General features: G+C 46.2%; 1 protein-coding gene across 4 annotated transcripts in view; it reads right to left on the bottom strand.

The window, feature by feature from the left end:
* Positions 1 to 16,221, bottom strand: part of plxna4 (plexin A4) — a 776,634-nt gene that overhangs the window by 210,573 nt on the left and 549,840 nt on the right. For all 4 annotated transcript variants that reach the window (XM_072471113.1, XM_072471112.1, XM_072471111.1 and 1 more), the window contains exon 9: positions 10,813 to 10,927. In XM_072471113.1, the coding sequence (XP_072327214.1) occupies positions 10,813 to 10,927 (115 nt within the window). The remainder of the gene's footprint in view (positions 1 to 10,812; positions 10,928 to 16,221) is intronic.

The raw sequence follows: 16,221 nt of genomic DNA on the forward strand, positions 1-16,221 counted from the left end.
AATTCACCATTCTGGTTCTCAGACAGTGGGAGAATTTAATACTGGTGTCAGGGGGAGGAGAGAGAGAGAGATCTCATTTTCTCCTGACAATTTTTCCCCCCTGCCCACTAAAGATGTTGACTTCCTCACTAATGCATCATAACCTTTAGATGTAGCACTTCTCCTCTGATACAATATCCCAATGGTCACCATTGTTCATGGATAACCCTGGATAATCCCTATAGGCTACCCAGCTATCGGGACATCACAGCTAAACCTGAAGGATAAGATCTCCACATGGCCACATTTCCCACATTGGTTATTCCTGTCCCTCACTCACTGAAGCCTCCCTCATAGTGGTCCTACTCCGTGCTTAACTAACTCATGACTGGCCACTGAACCTGGACAGCAAGAACACGGCCTACTCCAGCTCCTAATTTGTATGGTCGGATGTAAGCGACGCCTGGTTGGCAACACCGCCTGCCTTTCCACATTGACTCATTGGGATAGCACTGTTGCCGGTGAGTGAGAAGGTGGTGGGTTCAGATCCCACTCCGGAATCGTCAGCCAAAATACTTGGCGGACACCCCAGTGCAGCATGAGGAATTTTATTTTAATCCCGCCACGGGAAGTGGGCGAGGCTGGCACTTGCTGCCCCCACCCCGAATTGCCCTTGAATTTAGTCGTCTTTAGGCCATTTCAGGGGGCGGTTCAGAGTCAAGCAGGTTTCAATAGGTCTGGAGTTACGTGTAGGCCCGGTACGGACTGCAGATTCCAGCTAATGAACATTGGTGAGCCAGATGGGTTTTTACAAGAATCAATGATAGTTTCATGGTCTGAACCCATTATTGAGACTAGCTTCCAATTCCAGCTTTTAAAAATCTATTAATTGAATTTAAACTCCACCAGCTGCCGTGGTGGGATTTGAACCCGTGTCTCTAAAGCATTCGGCTGGGCCTCTGGATCACTAGTCCAGTGATATTACCACTTGGACACCATCTCCCCTTCATTGCTGCACTGTCAGAGGTGTCATCGTTTGAAATGAGGCTGCATCTGAAGTGATGTCCTACAGGAAGGGAATTAATGTCATGTGATTATTTCCAGATGTTAAAAATCATTTATGGTATTTTGAAAATAGAAGAGTTCCATTGGGATAGATCCTCAGTTCATCCCAAAGTGCTTTTTAATCAATGAAGTACTGTTGAAGGGTAGTCGCTGTTGCAATGCAGGAAATCTGGAAACCAATTTGCACTTGGCAAGGTCCCTCAAACAGCAATGAAATAAATTACCAGATCATTTGATTTAAGAGTTTGTTGAAAGTTAAATATTGGCAAGGACATCAGAAGAACTCCCCCCATTCTTCAAATGAAGCCACAGTTTCTCTAACATCCACCTGTCGACGCAAGCAAGGCCTTGCTTAACGTCTAACCCCAAAGATGACTCCTCTGACAATTCAGAGCTCCCTCTGCACTGCAGCAGATTCTGTGCTCAAATCTCACGAGTGGAGTTTGAGTCCATTATCTCTGCCCCAAGTTTCTGGCCAGTTTATATAATAATAACGGGTATGACTCTGGAACTAATGGCCCGAGCCCAATGAATGGAGAAAGGCATGTGTTCCTACTTGACACACCAAGCCACACTCACACTTGTTGCAAAGCTTAAAATATCAACTGTGCAGAGGGAGTTCAAGGAGGCCAGCCACCTCACAGTTCTCTCTTTTTTGCTATGAAGCTGAGCCAAAGGCTTCAGTGTTATTATCGAGCAGGCACTGGGAACAAAGAGAGTACAAGAAAGACAGATCCAGGAGACGGAGACAAGTCCTCCCATCACGTCGGACCTGCAGACGAAAACTGCGACAACTTCAAGGCTTTTCATTATCTGTCCCATTCACTCCTCAGGCTCAAGGTTTCTTGAGCATTAACAACGCGAGATAAGAGAGTGAGCATCACACAGAGTGCTGGTTACTGATCATATGCACCTGCTGCTTAAAGAGCGGGCGTCACAACACGTTTGCAAAAGGCGACTATCTGGAGTCACTGGATGGTTTCCTGGCCTCTGTTATCACACAAGTTAAAACAAAACCCTGCAAACAAGACACTTGCATTATATTCTTTCGGATGTGGGTGATGTTGGCAAGGTTACATTCATGTCCTATCCTTAACAGCCCTGGGAAGGTTGCACCGTGTCCTTATGTTTACAACTGACAAGCTAGCCATGCTATTTCAGAGAAGCAATCACATCGGTGGGGTCACAGGTCAGATTGGGACATTTCGGAACCAGTTGGGTTTGGACAACAATCTGGGAGCAGCCAAGGAAACGAATTAGGTCACAAAGCACCAACTGCATGAGACCGAGGGGGACTCGGATACTTTTTAACCTCTATTTTCACAGCACAGGAGTTAGACTCCAGACACAAGTGATGTTCGACATTCCCCTTAAAGCCACAATCCTTTTTAACCATCCGCCGATTGGTAATCTGGGACTCCCTCCACCTCCCGCCCTTCCTGCAGGAATTTTCAGCTTCTTCCACGTGTTGTGACATGTCGAGACATCAGATCGATTCCACAATGTTTGCAATGTCATGATACTAAAGTTAATATATATATATATAAACACACACAGATTGTGTGCCAAAGCCCCCAATGAGAATTAATGAGGGCAAACAAGTGGAAATAAAATATTGCAACCTTTCAGGAGAAGCTATATGAGGATTAAAAAAAGATATATCACTCTGGTTATTGGCTAGAATTCTAAAATGCAACAATAATGCCAACATCTTGCCACAGGAAGATCCCCAAATCTAACCAGATAATCTCAAATACAAAGAACAAAGAACAAAGAAATGTACAGCACAGGAACAGGCCCTTCGGCCCTCCAAGCCCGTGCCGTCCATGCTGCCCGACTAAACTACAATCTTCTACACTTCCTGGGTCCGTATCCCTCTATTCCCATCCTATTCATGTATTTGTCAAGATGCCCCTTAAATGTCACTATCGTCCCTGCTTCCACCACATCCTCCGGTAGCGAGTTCCAGGCACCCACTACCCTCTGCGTAAAATGCTTGCCTCGTACATCTACTCTAAACCTTGCCCCTCTCACCTTAAACCTATGCCCCCTAGTAATTGACCCCTCTACCCTGGGGAAAAGCCTCCGACTATCCATTCTGTCTATGCCCCTCATAATTTTGTAGACCTCTATCAGGTCTCCCCTCAACCTCCTTCGTTCCAGTGAGAACAAACCGAGTTTATTCAACCGCTCCTCATAGCTAATGCCCTCCATACCAGGCAACATTCTGGTAAATCTCATCTGCACCCTCTCTAAAGCCTCCACATCCTTCTGGTAGTGTGGCGACCAGAATTGAACACTATACTCCAAGTGTGGCCTAACTAAGATTCTATACAGCTGCAACGTGACTTGCCAGTTCTTATACTCAATGCCCCGGCCAATGAAGGCAAGCATGCCGTATGCCTTCTTGACTACCTTCTCCACCTGTGTTGCCCCTTTCAATGACCTGTGGACCTGTACTCCTAGATCTCTTTGACTTTCAATACTCTTGAGGGTTCTACCATTCACTGTATATTCCCTACCTGCATTAGACCTTCCAAAATACATTACGTTATGTACACGTTATCATGATAAGACCAAACACCTTTAACATTCCTGGTGTGGTTACTGTTGGTAGGGTGTTGGTTACAGAATAGTGCCTCTTAAAGAAGTCCTCGTACTCTTCATTAGGTTAACCGTAAATCTTTGCCAGCAAGTCAACCTATTTACCCGTGTTCAGCAAAGGTTAGGGGCTAGGAGCGATCTGCGTGCTTAAGTCTTAACCATTTTCTGTTCAACAATGCACTAACTCTGGGCCTGGGTCCTATGCTCGCTCACATCACTGTGTGGAGGGGATACAGTAATCCGTCCCGCATTAACCCTCTGTGTGCCAGACCCTTATACTGCGGTTACCACAGAACAGCGGTTTTCACTCGTCCTGGGAAAGATTAAGGCTTTCAAGGAGCATCAGTGGCCCACGTGACACTACCCGCTGTAAGTCGGCAGTTGAATTTTATTTGGCTTCAACTTCCAATTTCCGCTTGAGTATGGGCAGATTCCCAAAACAGCAGAAAGAGGATCTGAAGCTGTAACATCTTTGAATTAACAATAACCTTATTACTGTCTCCAGTTCAAATACTAAACCCATGTGCGTTAATTAGGATTGTCAATCATTACAACTGAGTGATGGAAAGCGCCTGCTAATCAGTCATCGTAGGTGGAACTGATTATGGATATTATTTCCTCTCTAACTGGAAGATGCTGCCCTGATCTTCGGTGTAAACTCTCTGAAGTTCTTCTTGCTCCTTCCCGGCGTCTTCTGATCTTAAAGGAACAAGACGAACGTGAGCTTCACCCAAATGAATTTCAGCAGGGCTACATTTTCAGCAGGGAAATTTGTTCAGCCAAATTGTGGGCCAGGGCCTCCGGGCTATGGTGTTATAGCTTCGTCACCAACACACAAGTCCTATCAGGAGCACAAACCTGCTGCATTTGCCATCACATTAGTGAGCTATTTGAGCTTGGGGGTCCTGCCAGAGCAGGTTTGGCCATTTCATCAACAAATGTGCCCACGCGCACTGTCCATTAGGAACCATGATGATTAATCAGGAGTAGGAACCCGGTGTGGCTTCCATTCCCCTCTCCTCACGCTGAAATGCACCCTCACTTTGTCCAAGGATGCTGACACCAACATAATGTCTTCATTGTTCCCCCCACCTCCCCCGAGCCCACGACCTCGAAGGACAATGGCAGCAACCAAATGCAACCACCGCTGTCTCCAAGTTCTCCTCTATGTCACACACCATCTCACATGAACATATATTGTTGTTGTCTCCTCGAATCACCAACTTTCATTTCTGAACTGCCATTGTTTTTTAAAACACAAGTCCTCGCTCCTCTCGGTGGGCATTTTTCCGGAGATGCAAGTCATCCACATTCTTTCCAAGGGCTTGGCGTGCTATTTGACAATGGGAGGCATCACACATCAGCCTCAAATCCCTCCTTGCTCTAAGTTGTACAGGCTTGTCACTCCTACCCACAGGGTACTCATCATGGATTATTTAGCAGTGTATCGCTAACCCCAATCTCCGTCATCTAGAAGGAAAAGGTTAGCAGGTTCGTGAGAACATCAGCACGTCCAGGTCACACACCATCCTGACCTGGAAATATATTGGCCGTTCCTGCATCATTGCAGAGTCCCAACTCTGGCGCTCTCTCACCAGCAGCACCGTAGGTGCACCCTCACCACACGGGCCTACAGCGGCTCGAGAAGGAAGCCCTCCAATACGTTCTCAACGGTAACTGGGGTTAGGAAATAAGTGTCAGCCTTGCCAATGATACACATTTCCTGAGAATGAATCAATATAAAGCCTGGCTGAGAACCAATTAGAGCCAGGATCAAATCTGGACTCTTAGTGGCTTGTTTGGCTTAATTCCCGACCTTTAACTTGCTGGCCAAGAAAGTGTGGGAGTTGCTTGCAGGTTTTCACTGACACTTTACTGAGCTGGCTTTCCGAATTCTGTTTGGCAAGATTTATCCAGCACTTTCAACAAGTAACTAGTGGGTAAACTTTTCCAACACTAGTTCAAAGAATTGTCCATCAATAAGTAAGCAACACAAGCCTGGTCCCCGTGACTCTGTACGAGCGAAGCCCTTTTATCACACCCTTGTCACTGCCAAGAAAAAATATAATTACAGATTTTCTTTTTACAAAAATGCACTATTTCCAAACACAGCTTCTTGTCGTTTTTGATGTTAGACCCTGAAAATCTGCTTCCATCCAGTCGTTGCCCTGTCACAGGAAGTCCAGGGTTTCCTGTCAATGAGTGTTTATTTATGCCATTGGTTAGAAGTCAAAGATTCCCAGACACACCGCCCAGAATGGTGTGACCTCACTCGTTTCCCAGCTTCTTGTTTTTTTCCAGCTCGTTAATAAAGACAAGAACAACCAATATTTATTCAGCACCTTTAACGTAATAAATATCCCTAAGCACTTCACAGGAACGTTCTGAAACCAAATATGGCAGCAAGCCACATAAGGGAGATATTAGAGTAGATGGTCAACAGTATGGTCAAAGAGGCCTGGTTTTGAGGAATGTCTTAAAGGGGGGGGGGGGGGAAGCGAGGTAGGGGGGAAAAGAGGTATTCCCGAACTGAGGGCTTTGGCAACTGGAGGCATGGCCGCAAAGCGACCAAAATTCAGAAAGCTCAAGAGGCCAGAATTAAAGGAAGACATTCTCCCCGGGTCTACGTGGGTTTCTACCGGTTGCTCTGGTTTCCTCCTACAGTCCAAAAATGTGCAGGTCAGGTGGATTGGCCATGCTAAATTGCCCCCTAGTGTCCAACAGTTATGGTCTCAATAAGGGGTAGGATGTGGGAAACCAGCCAGGAATGTGTCGGAATGGTTAAGCCAAAAGGAGAAGAGAATGAGCATATTTACACATTGACCACTGACTTGGGGCCACGAGCAGTAAGATCAATTACTGAACAAGATCAATTTAAAGTGATTGGAAAACACACCAGGGAGGAGCGGAGGATATTTTATTATACCCTGCGTTGTGATATGGAATGTGGATTTTCAACAGGGAGTTGGAGAAATACTTGAAGGGGAAGAATTTGCAGGGATATGGAGAGTGGGATTGTTGGGAGATCAATAAATGTGTCCTCCCACATGTTGTGTGCTGGCATTCAGATGGAAAGCTGCACCCCACCAGCCACATTGGCCAATATTCCATTTCTTCAAAGTCATAGAGTTCTACAGCACAGAAAGAGGCCGTGTGGCCCATCGTGACTGTGCCGGCCATCCAGCACCTATCTACTCTAATACCATTTTCCAGCACTTGGTCCTTAGGCTTGTATGCTGTGGCATTTGAAATACTCATCTAAAATGCTTCAAGCTATTCAAAACCAATTGCAAGTAGAGTGTGGCCTCACCACTGCCTGCCTGTTAAATTAACTCTGGTTTCTTCTCTTCACACAGCCGCCAGCATCCAACTGACCAACCCCCACACTCCTGTCATTTGTGGTCCAACATGTCAACATTTGGCCAGCCTCTGGACGAGACAGTAGCGTAGTGGTAATCTCACTGAGCTAGTAATCCAGAGATTCATGCTCATGCTCGGAGGATATAGGGGCAGACCCCACCACAGCAGCTGGTGGAGCCTATGCTTATTAACTAGATTTAAAGTCAGGAACTGAAAGTTAGCCTCAGTAATGGTGACCACAAAACTATCATTGATTGTTGCAAAAAACCCACCTGGTTCACTAATGGAAATATGCCATCCTTTCCCAATCTGGCCTAGACGTGACTCCAGACCCACAGCAATGTGGTTGACTCGTACCTACCCTCTGAAATGGCCCAGCGTGACACTCAATTCTCAGACTATTAGGGATGGGCAGCAAATATTGGCCTTGCCAGCGAGTCCGCATCCCGCGAGTCCGCATCCCGCGAGTCCGCATCCCATGAACGAATAAATAACATAAAAATTCTCAGTCCTGGCAGTGCACCATCTACCCAACTCAATCAGAAAGTAAGGAGGTTCTTAATTGTGCAAAGCTTGGCTGTCAGTCACACAGCCTTTTTAAGCCATCTCCAATATTTTTAAATCTAAGAAATGAAGGCAGCAAATTAATCACACAATTTTATTTTTTTTACTTGATTAATTTTTAATTGCTATAGACTCCAAGATAACCCTAGGGGATTGACAGCTCAGATTAATAACAGCCTTGATGCTGCACTGGGTTCATACTCCACATGGTGCCATCCTGGAGTAATAAGTCCACCAGGGAATTTGCTTCACACCCCCCACTCCCCCACCCCCGAGTTAGAGTCGACCCAGAGTCTGGGATTAACAGAACTCGACCCAAAACCAAAGCTGCCTCGCTGAACGAGAAAACAGCTGCACTTTCAACACATCCAAGGTCAGATAAGCTTCCAAACCTCCTCCTCCTCCACCAGATCCTCAAAGCAAAAATGTGTTCAATGTTTTCTTGCAAGAACAAGAGCATTTCAATATCCCAAAAAACATTATCTCCCGCAAAAACACAAATCATTTGGCTGGTGAAAAAGTGTACAAATTAATTCAAGCTCGTGAACAAGTACCAAAATGAAGCAAAAAGGCTAAAGTAATGGTAGGCTTTGTCTCATGGGGGCTGAACTATAATGAGGAAGAAGTTATGTTGTATGAAGCCCTGGTCAGACTCCGCTTTGAATACTGTATTCAGTTCTGAACACCGTATTGATCAGAAAGGATAGTCTGATTTGGAGAGGCTGCAGTGCAGATTCACTGGAATAATAACTGCACTGAGAAGGTTACATTTCGGGTGAGGTTGCACAAACTTGGATTGTACTCTCTTCTTTATAAACTTAGAGTACCCAATTCATTTTTTCCGATGAAGGGGCAATTTAGCGTGGCCAATCCACCTACCCTGCACTTCTTTGGGTTGTGGGAGCGAGACCCACACAGACACGGGGAGAATTTGCAAACTCCACACGGACAGTGACCCAGAGCCGGGATCGAACCTGGGATCTCGGCGCCGTGAGGCCGCAGTGCTAACCACTGCGCCACCGTGCTGCACCTCGGATTGTACTCTCTTGAGTGTGGAAGATTGAGTGGTGATCCATTCCAATATAAAAGGCATTCATTAGGGTAGATACAATGGCACTATTTTTTACTGATGAGGGAAATCAAGGATGAGCTCACATCATAAAATTAGAGTTGGATCCTGAATTTTATTCAGCAGGGCAGGGATTCCTACCAACCACTATGACACAGCCTAGACTAATAGATCTCAATATCTTTGTGGAAGAGACCCCTGCAGGTAGTGTCATATCCCCAGTGCCACACGTCCTCCAAATCCACTGACCTTAATATCCACAAAGAGATTGGCTCAGAGTTTGCTATATTAATAATGGCGAGTGCTCACTGTTGTTACAGGGTAGATCTGACATCAACTTCTGGCATCCGCATGTGTGCAAATAAACACAGAAGTCCAGACGTTGCTGTGATAAATGCCTTGTTTATCTATTGGGTACAGTGTTGCAGTCCTCCTCTTCAGAGTCGACACCCAAATTACTGTAGCAGAACGAACTTGGAACGTTTCCTCACCAGTTCCTCACTAATTGTGGCTGAAAACGTGAGGACTGGGGCATTGAAGACGTGTGCCTTTAAAGACTTAAAAGGCATACTGCTGCTTGACCTTTCTGCCCGTGAAAAGGATAACTTTGCAAGTGTGGGGTCACATCCCTTCTGAAGAAAATTAATGTTGCAGGTTTTTAAAAAAAAATCTTTTTCATTCCATCCCTTTTCTCCCTCTCCTTTAATCTTATCCCAATCTCTATTTAGTTTTCTCTACATCATTTATATTTCCTGCTTCATAATTTCTGATTTGGACTCTGCGTGTCTCAGTGAGGTGATGTCCATTTAACTGGTTGAAGACCCTTGCTGTTGTTTGATATGTTCACAGGTCTCCTGTGGCAGGCACCAAGCTGACTCAGATGGCAATTACATTGAAGCATCAAAACTAAGAGAAGGAGTATGACTGATCCTCTATCTCAATGCCATATTCCCCTTTCTCTCTACTTTCCTTGATGCCATTAAAATCTAAAAAAAAACTATCTCTTTCTTGAATAAATTCAGTGACTTGACATCCATGGCCTTCTGTGGTCGAGAATGCCACAGATCCACTACTCTTTGAGGGAGGACATTTTTCTTCACCTCAGTCCTAAATGGTCTATCCCGCATCCTGAGACTGTGTCCCCAGATTCTCGTTTCCCAAGCTAGGAAAAAGGTAACACAACAAAGAGCTCTCTCGAGACTGAGTGGTGCGGTAGGTTAAGCATGTTAACTTCCAGGCTTTAGATTTCAACCTGGCCCAATACATGGGAGGGAAATTTCAACTAGGCATTGGGATAATTTGTGAAATAAACGTGGCCAGTTTCAAACACAAAGCGCCAGGTTTTATTTTAACTGAAGCAACCCCTCCCCCCTTAGCAGGAAATACATGGGTCCAGGACTGGCGGCCATTTTACACACTGCGATCAATGGAGTAAAACTGAGCGACCAGTAAAATGGACGTCTGGCCCCTGCCAGCCCTGCGGGTTAGCTTGAAGATATTCCCCAAACGTCTTCCTTCAGGGTAACAGACCTTGACCCCTTTTGCACTTGTCGTTTCGTTCAGCTCACACTACAGAAACTTGAACACACCATCCAGGCCGGCACTTCAGGGGAGTACGGAGAGAGTGCTGCATTGTCAGCGATGCTGCCCTATTGAGGTCCCATCAGCCTATTGCACCGGTTCAGGCAGATGTTAAACAACTTTAAGGACTATCGAAGCCTCTAACCAGCAATGTTTTATCATTGCGAAGTACTACAGACCCAGGGTAGGGAGAGGGGTGGGTGAAGGCAGAAAGAGGAGGTGAAAACAGTCAATGGGGACCCTGAATTTGAACCTCAAGACAAAGGGAACTTCATAACCAGAGGAGGCCCTCCAGCCCCTTCTGCCTGTTCAGCCATTCAATTGGATCATGGCTGATCTGGATTTCAACTGTTTATTCCCATGGTCACCAGACCAAATAAAAATCTATTGACATCCATCTTGAAAATGTCCACAGGCCAAGCCTCAAATGACTATTTGCTGAAAAGAGTTCCAGAGAAAATTGGAAGGACTCAGTTGCCCCCCATCTCACGCTCTCATTCTCGTGTGCCCGTAGATTTTCAGCCCATATGCATTTAGCTGGTCCAGGCAGCTGTGTGGGGGGAGGGAAGAAAAATGGAAAATTTCCTTACCTCCGAAATATTGACCCGCCCCTCCTGGAAGGAGCACGTCCGTGGGTCATGTGTACACATGTGTCGATATTTGCACCAGTGGCATTGATAGGGGCTGTTCACACATGACAGGCACCTGGGGAGACAAAACCGGCAATCACATGACTCTGCACAGGGCATTGCACAGTCTACAAATGTTTAATTTCAGGCCCCTTTCAGCTTGGTGGAACCCAGTTAAACCATCATGAAATGTTGAGTTACCATACATTAAAGAGATCAAAAATCAAGCCAGTTATTCAAACAAGTCTCTTCTGCCCTTGAAACAGAAAGTTACAAGTACAATTCAATCCCTCAGCAAATGGGAATTAAACTTGTCATGATATGCAAACATGCAACCAATGAACACTCAGAATAGGACACAACCAATGGGCAGTCAGGACGCTCAGAGGTGGCATCACCACAAGGGGGCGTGACATAAACACTATAAAAGGGATGAGGCACTCACACCCTGCCTCTTATCACAGACAGACATCTAGAGAGTTAGACAGGGTTGATCAGCAACATCACACCCAGCACGTGGCTTAGAGCAAGCTGATACAGTTAGACTGAGTTACTACAGTTAGATTAGCAGAGAGTCGAACTCATTTGAGAACTGTGTTGATAGTTCAATAAACACGTTGAACTCATTTCAGAGTCTGGAGCACCCTTTAGTTAAGACTGCATTAACTAGCAGCCTGTGTTATCCGAAGCAGCATAACACAACAAAACTCTGATTAATCTTCCATTGCTCTCTCAAACAGCAAGACATTTTTGATTGAGTAGACAGAGAAAAATTAATTCCCTCTGGTGGTTAATCACCATCGGTCATGAATTTAAAATCACCAGCGTAAGATCTCGAAGGGAAAAGAGGGGAGGGTTTTCCACTCAGAGTTTTCATGATCTGGAATGCTCCCCCTGAAAGGCTGGTGAAAGCTGATTCCATAAATAATTTTAAAGGTGCGTTGGGCAAGTACTTGGAGGACCAGGAATTCATGAGGAATGGAGTTGTGAGGATAAGCCTGACTGCTCTTTCAAAGGGCCACCTGCATTGACTGCCCTCTTTCTCTACTGCAAGTTTTTATGGCTCTTGCGGTGCATTAAAAATTGCATAGTACATTTTGTCTACTTGAGGCCACCATACACACATTGTACCAGCAGAGGGAGTCTGCCAAGAAGAGATAATGAAGGATCCGCGTTTCACAGCTCATGCTGTTCCAATTGTAAATGTCTTGGGCTGAATCTACATCGCCTTCTGTTCCAAGAGTTTCACACTTCTTATCGCAGGTCTTTAAGGACCAGCCCAGATTAGATAAGAGCTCCACACTGGAGAAGCTGGGGTGCTTTTTGGAGAGCAGAGAAGGTTAAGAACAGATTTGATGGAGGTGCTTAAAATCATGAAGGGTTTAGATACACTAAATAGGAAGAAACTGCTGCAAACGAGTGAAGCATGAGTAACATTTCCTGATATACATTAGTGACTTAGACTGTGATGTTCAGGATATCATTTCAGCATTTTCAGATGACACAAAGTTTGCAAACATTATCAACTGTGATAAGGATAGTCTTGAACTTCAAAGGGGCAAGCACATTGGTGGATTGGGCAGACAAGCGGCAGATGAAGTTCAATGCAGAGAAGTGTGAGATGATTCATTTGGCAAGAAGAATATGGAAAGACAGTATAAAATAACGGGAGAAACGCAAAAGGAGGTGCAGGAACAGAAACATCTTAGTCTACATGTAAATAAATCATTGAAGATGGCAGGGTATGTTCAGAGAGCAGTTAATGAAGCATCTCATATCTTAGGCTTTATTAACAGGGGCATTGAGTACAAGAGTAAGGAGGTTTTGTTGAACTTGTGTAAGACCCTAGTTAGGCCTCATCTGCAGACTGCTTCCAGTTCTGGATGCCATACTTGAGGAAGGGGTGTGAAGGAATCGGAGAGTGTACAGAGGAAATTCACGAGAATGATTCCAGGGATAAAACACGTTAGCTACTAGGATGGATCAGAGAGGTTGGGACTATATTCCTTGGAGAAAGGAAAGCTGAGAGGAGACTTGGTCGAGATATTCAATATCCTGAGGGGTATGGACAGGGTAATAGTGAGAAATTATTCCCACTCAAAAGAGAGAATCATGCCCAAGAGGGCACAGATTCAGAATACTGGGCAAAAGGAGGAAAAGTGATGTTAGGAAGTTCTTTTTTCACCTGGGGATGGTTGGAGTCTGGAATGAACTTGCTGAGGGGGGCGTGCAGGCAGATTTGATCGGGGTATTCAAAAGGGAATTGGATTGCTATCTGAAAAGGAAGAATGTGTAAAGTTGCGGGGTTAGGGGAAGGGAATGGGACTAGGCAAAATGCTCTTCAGGGAGCCAGTGCAAGCTCGAGAGGTCGAATGGTCTTCATCTGCACTGTAAAAGATTCTGTGATTTTGTAACGAGAGGGCACAGGTTTATGGTGGAAGAACCAGAGGCGACATGTGGATAAAGTTTGTTTTTACAGAATAAGTGTGTAAGGTCTGAAATGCCCTGCCTCACGGAATGATGGGAGCAGATTCAATAGTAACGTACAAAAAGTAGATAAATACTTAAAGGAGAAAAAAAAACTGGAGGAATACAGGAAGGAAGTAGGGGGGGCGGGTTAATTGGATTACTGTTTGAATGAGCTGCCACAGAGATGATGGACTGAATGGCCCCTTGCGTTGCACTATTTTGATGATACTGTGGATTTCCTTGATTGCAAATTAAATTATAGCAATGAATATACCACCCCCTCCCGCTGATCTCCAGCCAGGAGTGAGCTGCCTGTTGCATCAAACAAAACTTCTCTGGAGCCAACCATTATCACCCTTCGCACAAATAAATAAAAGATAAATACACTGACGTTAACTGAATCAGTTGATCACAGTCAGGGTACTGTTTGGAGGAATACTTTTATTTATTCTTGGGATTTGAGCATCGCTGACGAGGCCAGCATTTATTGTCCATCCCGAATTGCCCTTGAGAAGCTGGTGTTGAGACGCTGTCCGTGTGGTGTAGGTGAACCCACAGTGCTGTGAGGAAGGCGTTTCCAGGGTTTTGAGCTGGCGGCAGTGAAGGAACGGCGATACTGTTCCAGGTCAGGACGATGTGTGGCTTGGAGGTGAAGTTGCAGGCTGTGGTGTTCCCATGTGTCTGCCGCCCTGGTCCCTCTCGGTCACAGAATTTGGAACTGACCTCTGCATCCCTCGGCTGGGGATGGGTTTTGAGGGCGTGAAGACAAATCAGCCAAGGTTCCACAGAATTGGATCCGAAGTGGGGTTTTAAAAATTCATTTTTGCAATGATTTTCATTATGGGCAGGGGAGACTTTATTGCCACCTCGAGATGTGCCTAAGAAGGTAATGATAGACCTTCTTGACCTGCTGCAATCTATACTCTCAGTGGCAATGAAGGAATGGCGAATGTATTTTCCAAGTCAGGATAGTGTGTGACTCGGAGGTGGGGGCGTTCCCATGCCCTCATCTTTCGAAGTGGTGGCTGTCACACGTTAGGGAGACACTGACAAAGAAGCCTAGATAACTACCTGCAGTGCATCCTGTAAATGCACTTGACGTGCAGAGTAAGGATAGGATCCGGATTCATCCCAGTGCCAAATAGCTTGCCAAGCCTCACACTTGAGGACTATTGATTTTGGGAAGGGAGTGAAGGTGACGTGCATGTCCAGAAAAATACGCCCGAGAGGAGAGAATGAGAGGCACCATGTTTTTAGAAACAGATGGTCTCTGTGATGTTTGTCCCCTTTCTGGGTCAATGTGCCAAAAGGGTCACGTGGCCCAGGTAACCAATCAGGGACCAGGTTGGGGGATCACCCCAGTAAGCGGGGTTTCTGTATCAGTTCAATCCTGGAAGCTGATTTACCGCCATGAGGCCGTGAACCTCTGCGTTGTGGTTGCATGTAAATAAACGTTATTTTACCCAACTGGTAAACCGAGAAATATTACAGTACTTTAGAAACTAGAGCTCATCTGAGCACAGGATAACAACAACCTGTAATGATACAAACCTTCCAAGTGGGGCACTAATTACATTTTAGGCTGAACTGCAGAGTAAAATACTAGGACAGGTCAGGAAAAATTTGATCAAAGAGGTTGTTGGGAATGCCTTAAAAGGGGGACAGAGATATAGAAAGGTGGAAACATTTAGGGAGGGTATTCCTGTGTTTTGGACCTAGAGGACTGAAGGCAGTGCCGCTAATGTAATAATCTTTATTATTGTCACAAGTAGGCTTACATTAACACTGCAATGAAGTTACTGTGAAAAGCCCCTAGTCGCCACACTCCGGCGCCTGTTCGGGTACACAGAGGGAGAATTCAGAATGTCCAAATTACCTAACAACGCGTCTTTCGGGACTTGTGGGAGGAAACCGGAGCACCCGGAGGAAACCCACGCAGACACGGGGGGGAACGTGCAGACTCCGCACAGACAGTGACCCAGGCCGGGAATCGAACCTGGGACCCTGGCACTGTGAAGCAACAGTGCTAACCACTGTGCTACCATGGTGGAGCAATTAAAATTGCAGATGGATGAGCAGCCAGAATGAGGGCTGCCCAGATATGGGAGCTTGACTCAATCATTCACCATGCTTTATAACAAAAGTTCTAAACACATGACTTCTAAGTGGGTTAACATCTCTGTCAAAATGGCCAGCAGGGAAATGTTGCATGGACATGTTTAGAGTCCATCCCCTCATTTCCACATTTCAGGTCCAAAGAGTGCAGCGACAGCAGAGAGACCTGGAGCACAAGTGTACAACCCATTGATAATTGTCCAATTAATTACTGAATTAATTTATTGGGCAGGGCAGTTTGGCCAAGTGGTTAAAGAGGCTTAGGGGATCCAGGATCTCGTAAACAGAGGAACGGGATACAGAAATGAGCACGTTATGGTCAACATTTATAAAACACTGGTGTGGCCTCAACAGGAATACTGGGCGGGATTCTCCGACCCCCCACTGGGTGGGAGAATCGCCGGGGGGGTCGCCGTGAATCCCGCCGTCCCCCCAATTCTCCCGCTCCCCAAAATCCGGCCGGGCGTGAGTCACGCCGCCCGGCTCGGAGAATGGCGGGGTCCGGCCCGACTCAATGGGCGCCGGGGCTGCCCGAATTCTCCGTCTCGCGATGGGCCGAAGTCCCGCCCATCTGTAGCCAGTCCCGCCGGCGGGACCTGGTGGCACGGGCGGTCTCCGGGGTTCCTGGGGATCGCGGGGGCATCTGGCCCCGGGAGGTGCCCCACGGTGGCCTGGCCCAGGGTCGGGGCCCACCGATCCACGGGCGGGCCTGTGCGGTGGGGGCACTCTATTTCTCCGCATCGGCGCTGTGGTCCTCCGCGATGACGGTGCGGAGACGAACCCTCC

This window comes from Scyliorhinus torazame, chromosome 13, assembly GCF_047496885.1.
Source record: "Scyliorhinus torazame isolate Kashiwa2021f chromosome 13, sScyTor2.1, whole genome shotgun sequence".
NCBI lineage: Eukaryota > Metazoa > Chordata > Chondrichthyes > Carcharhiniformes > Scyliorhinidae > Scyliorhinus > Scyliorhinus torazame.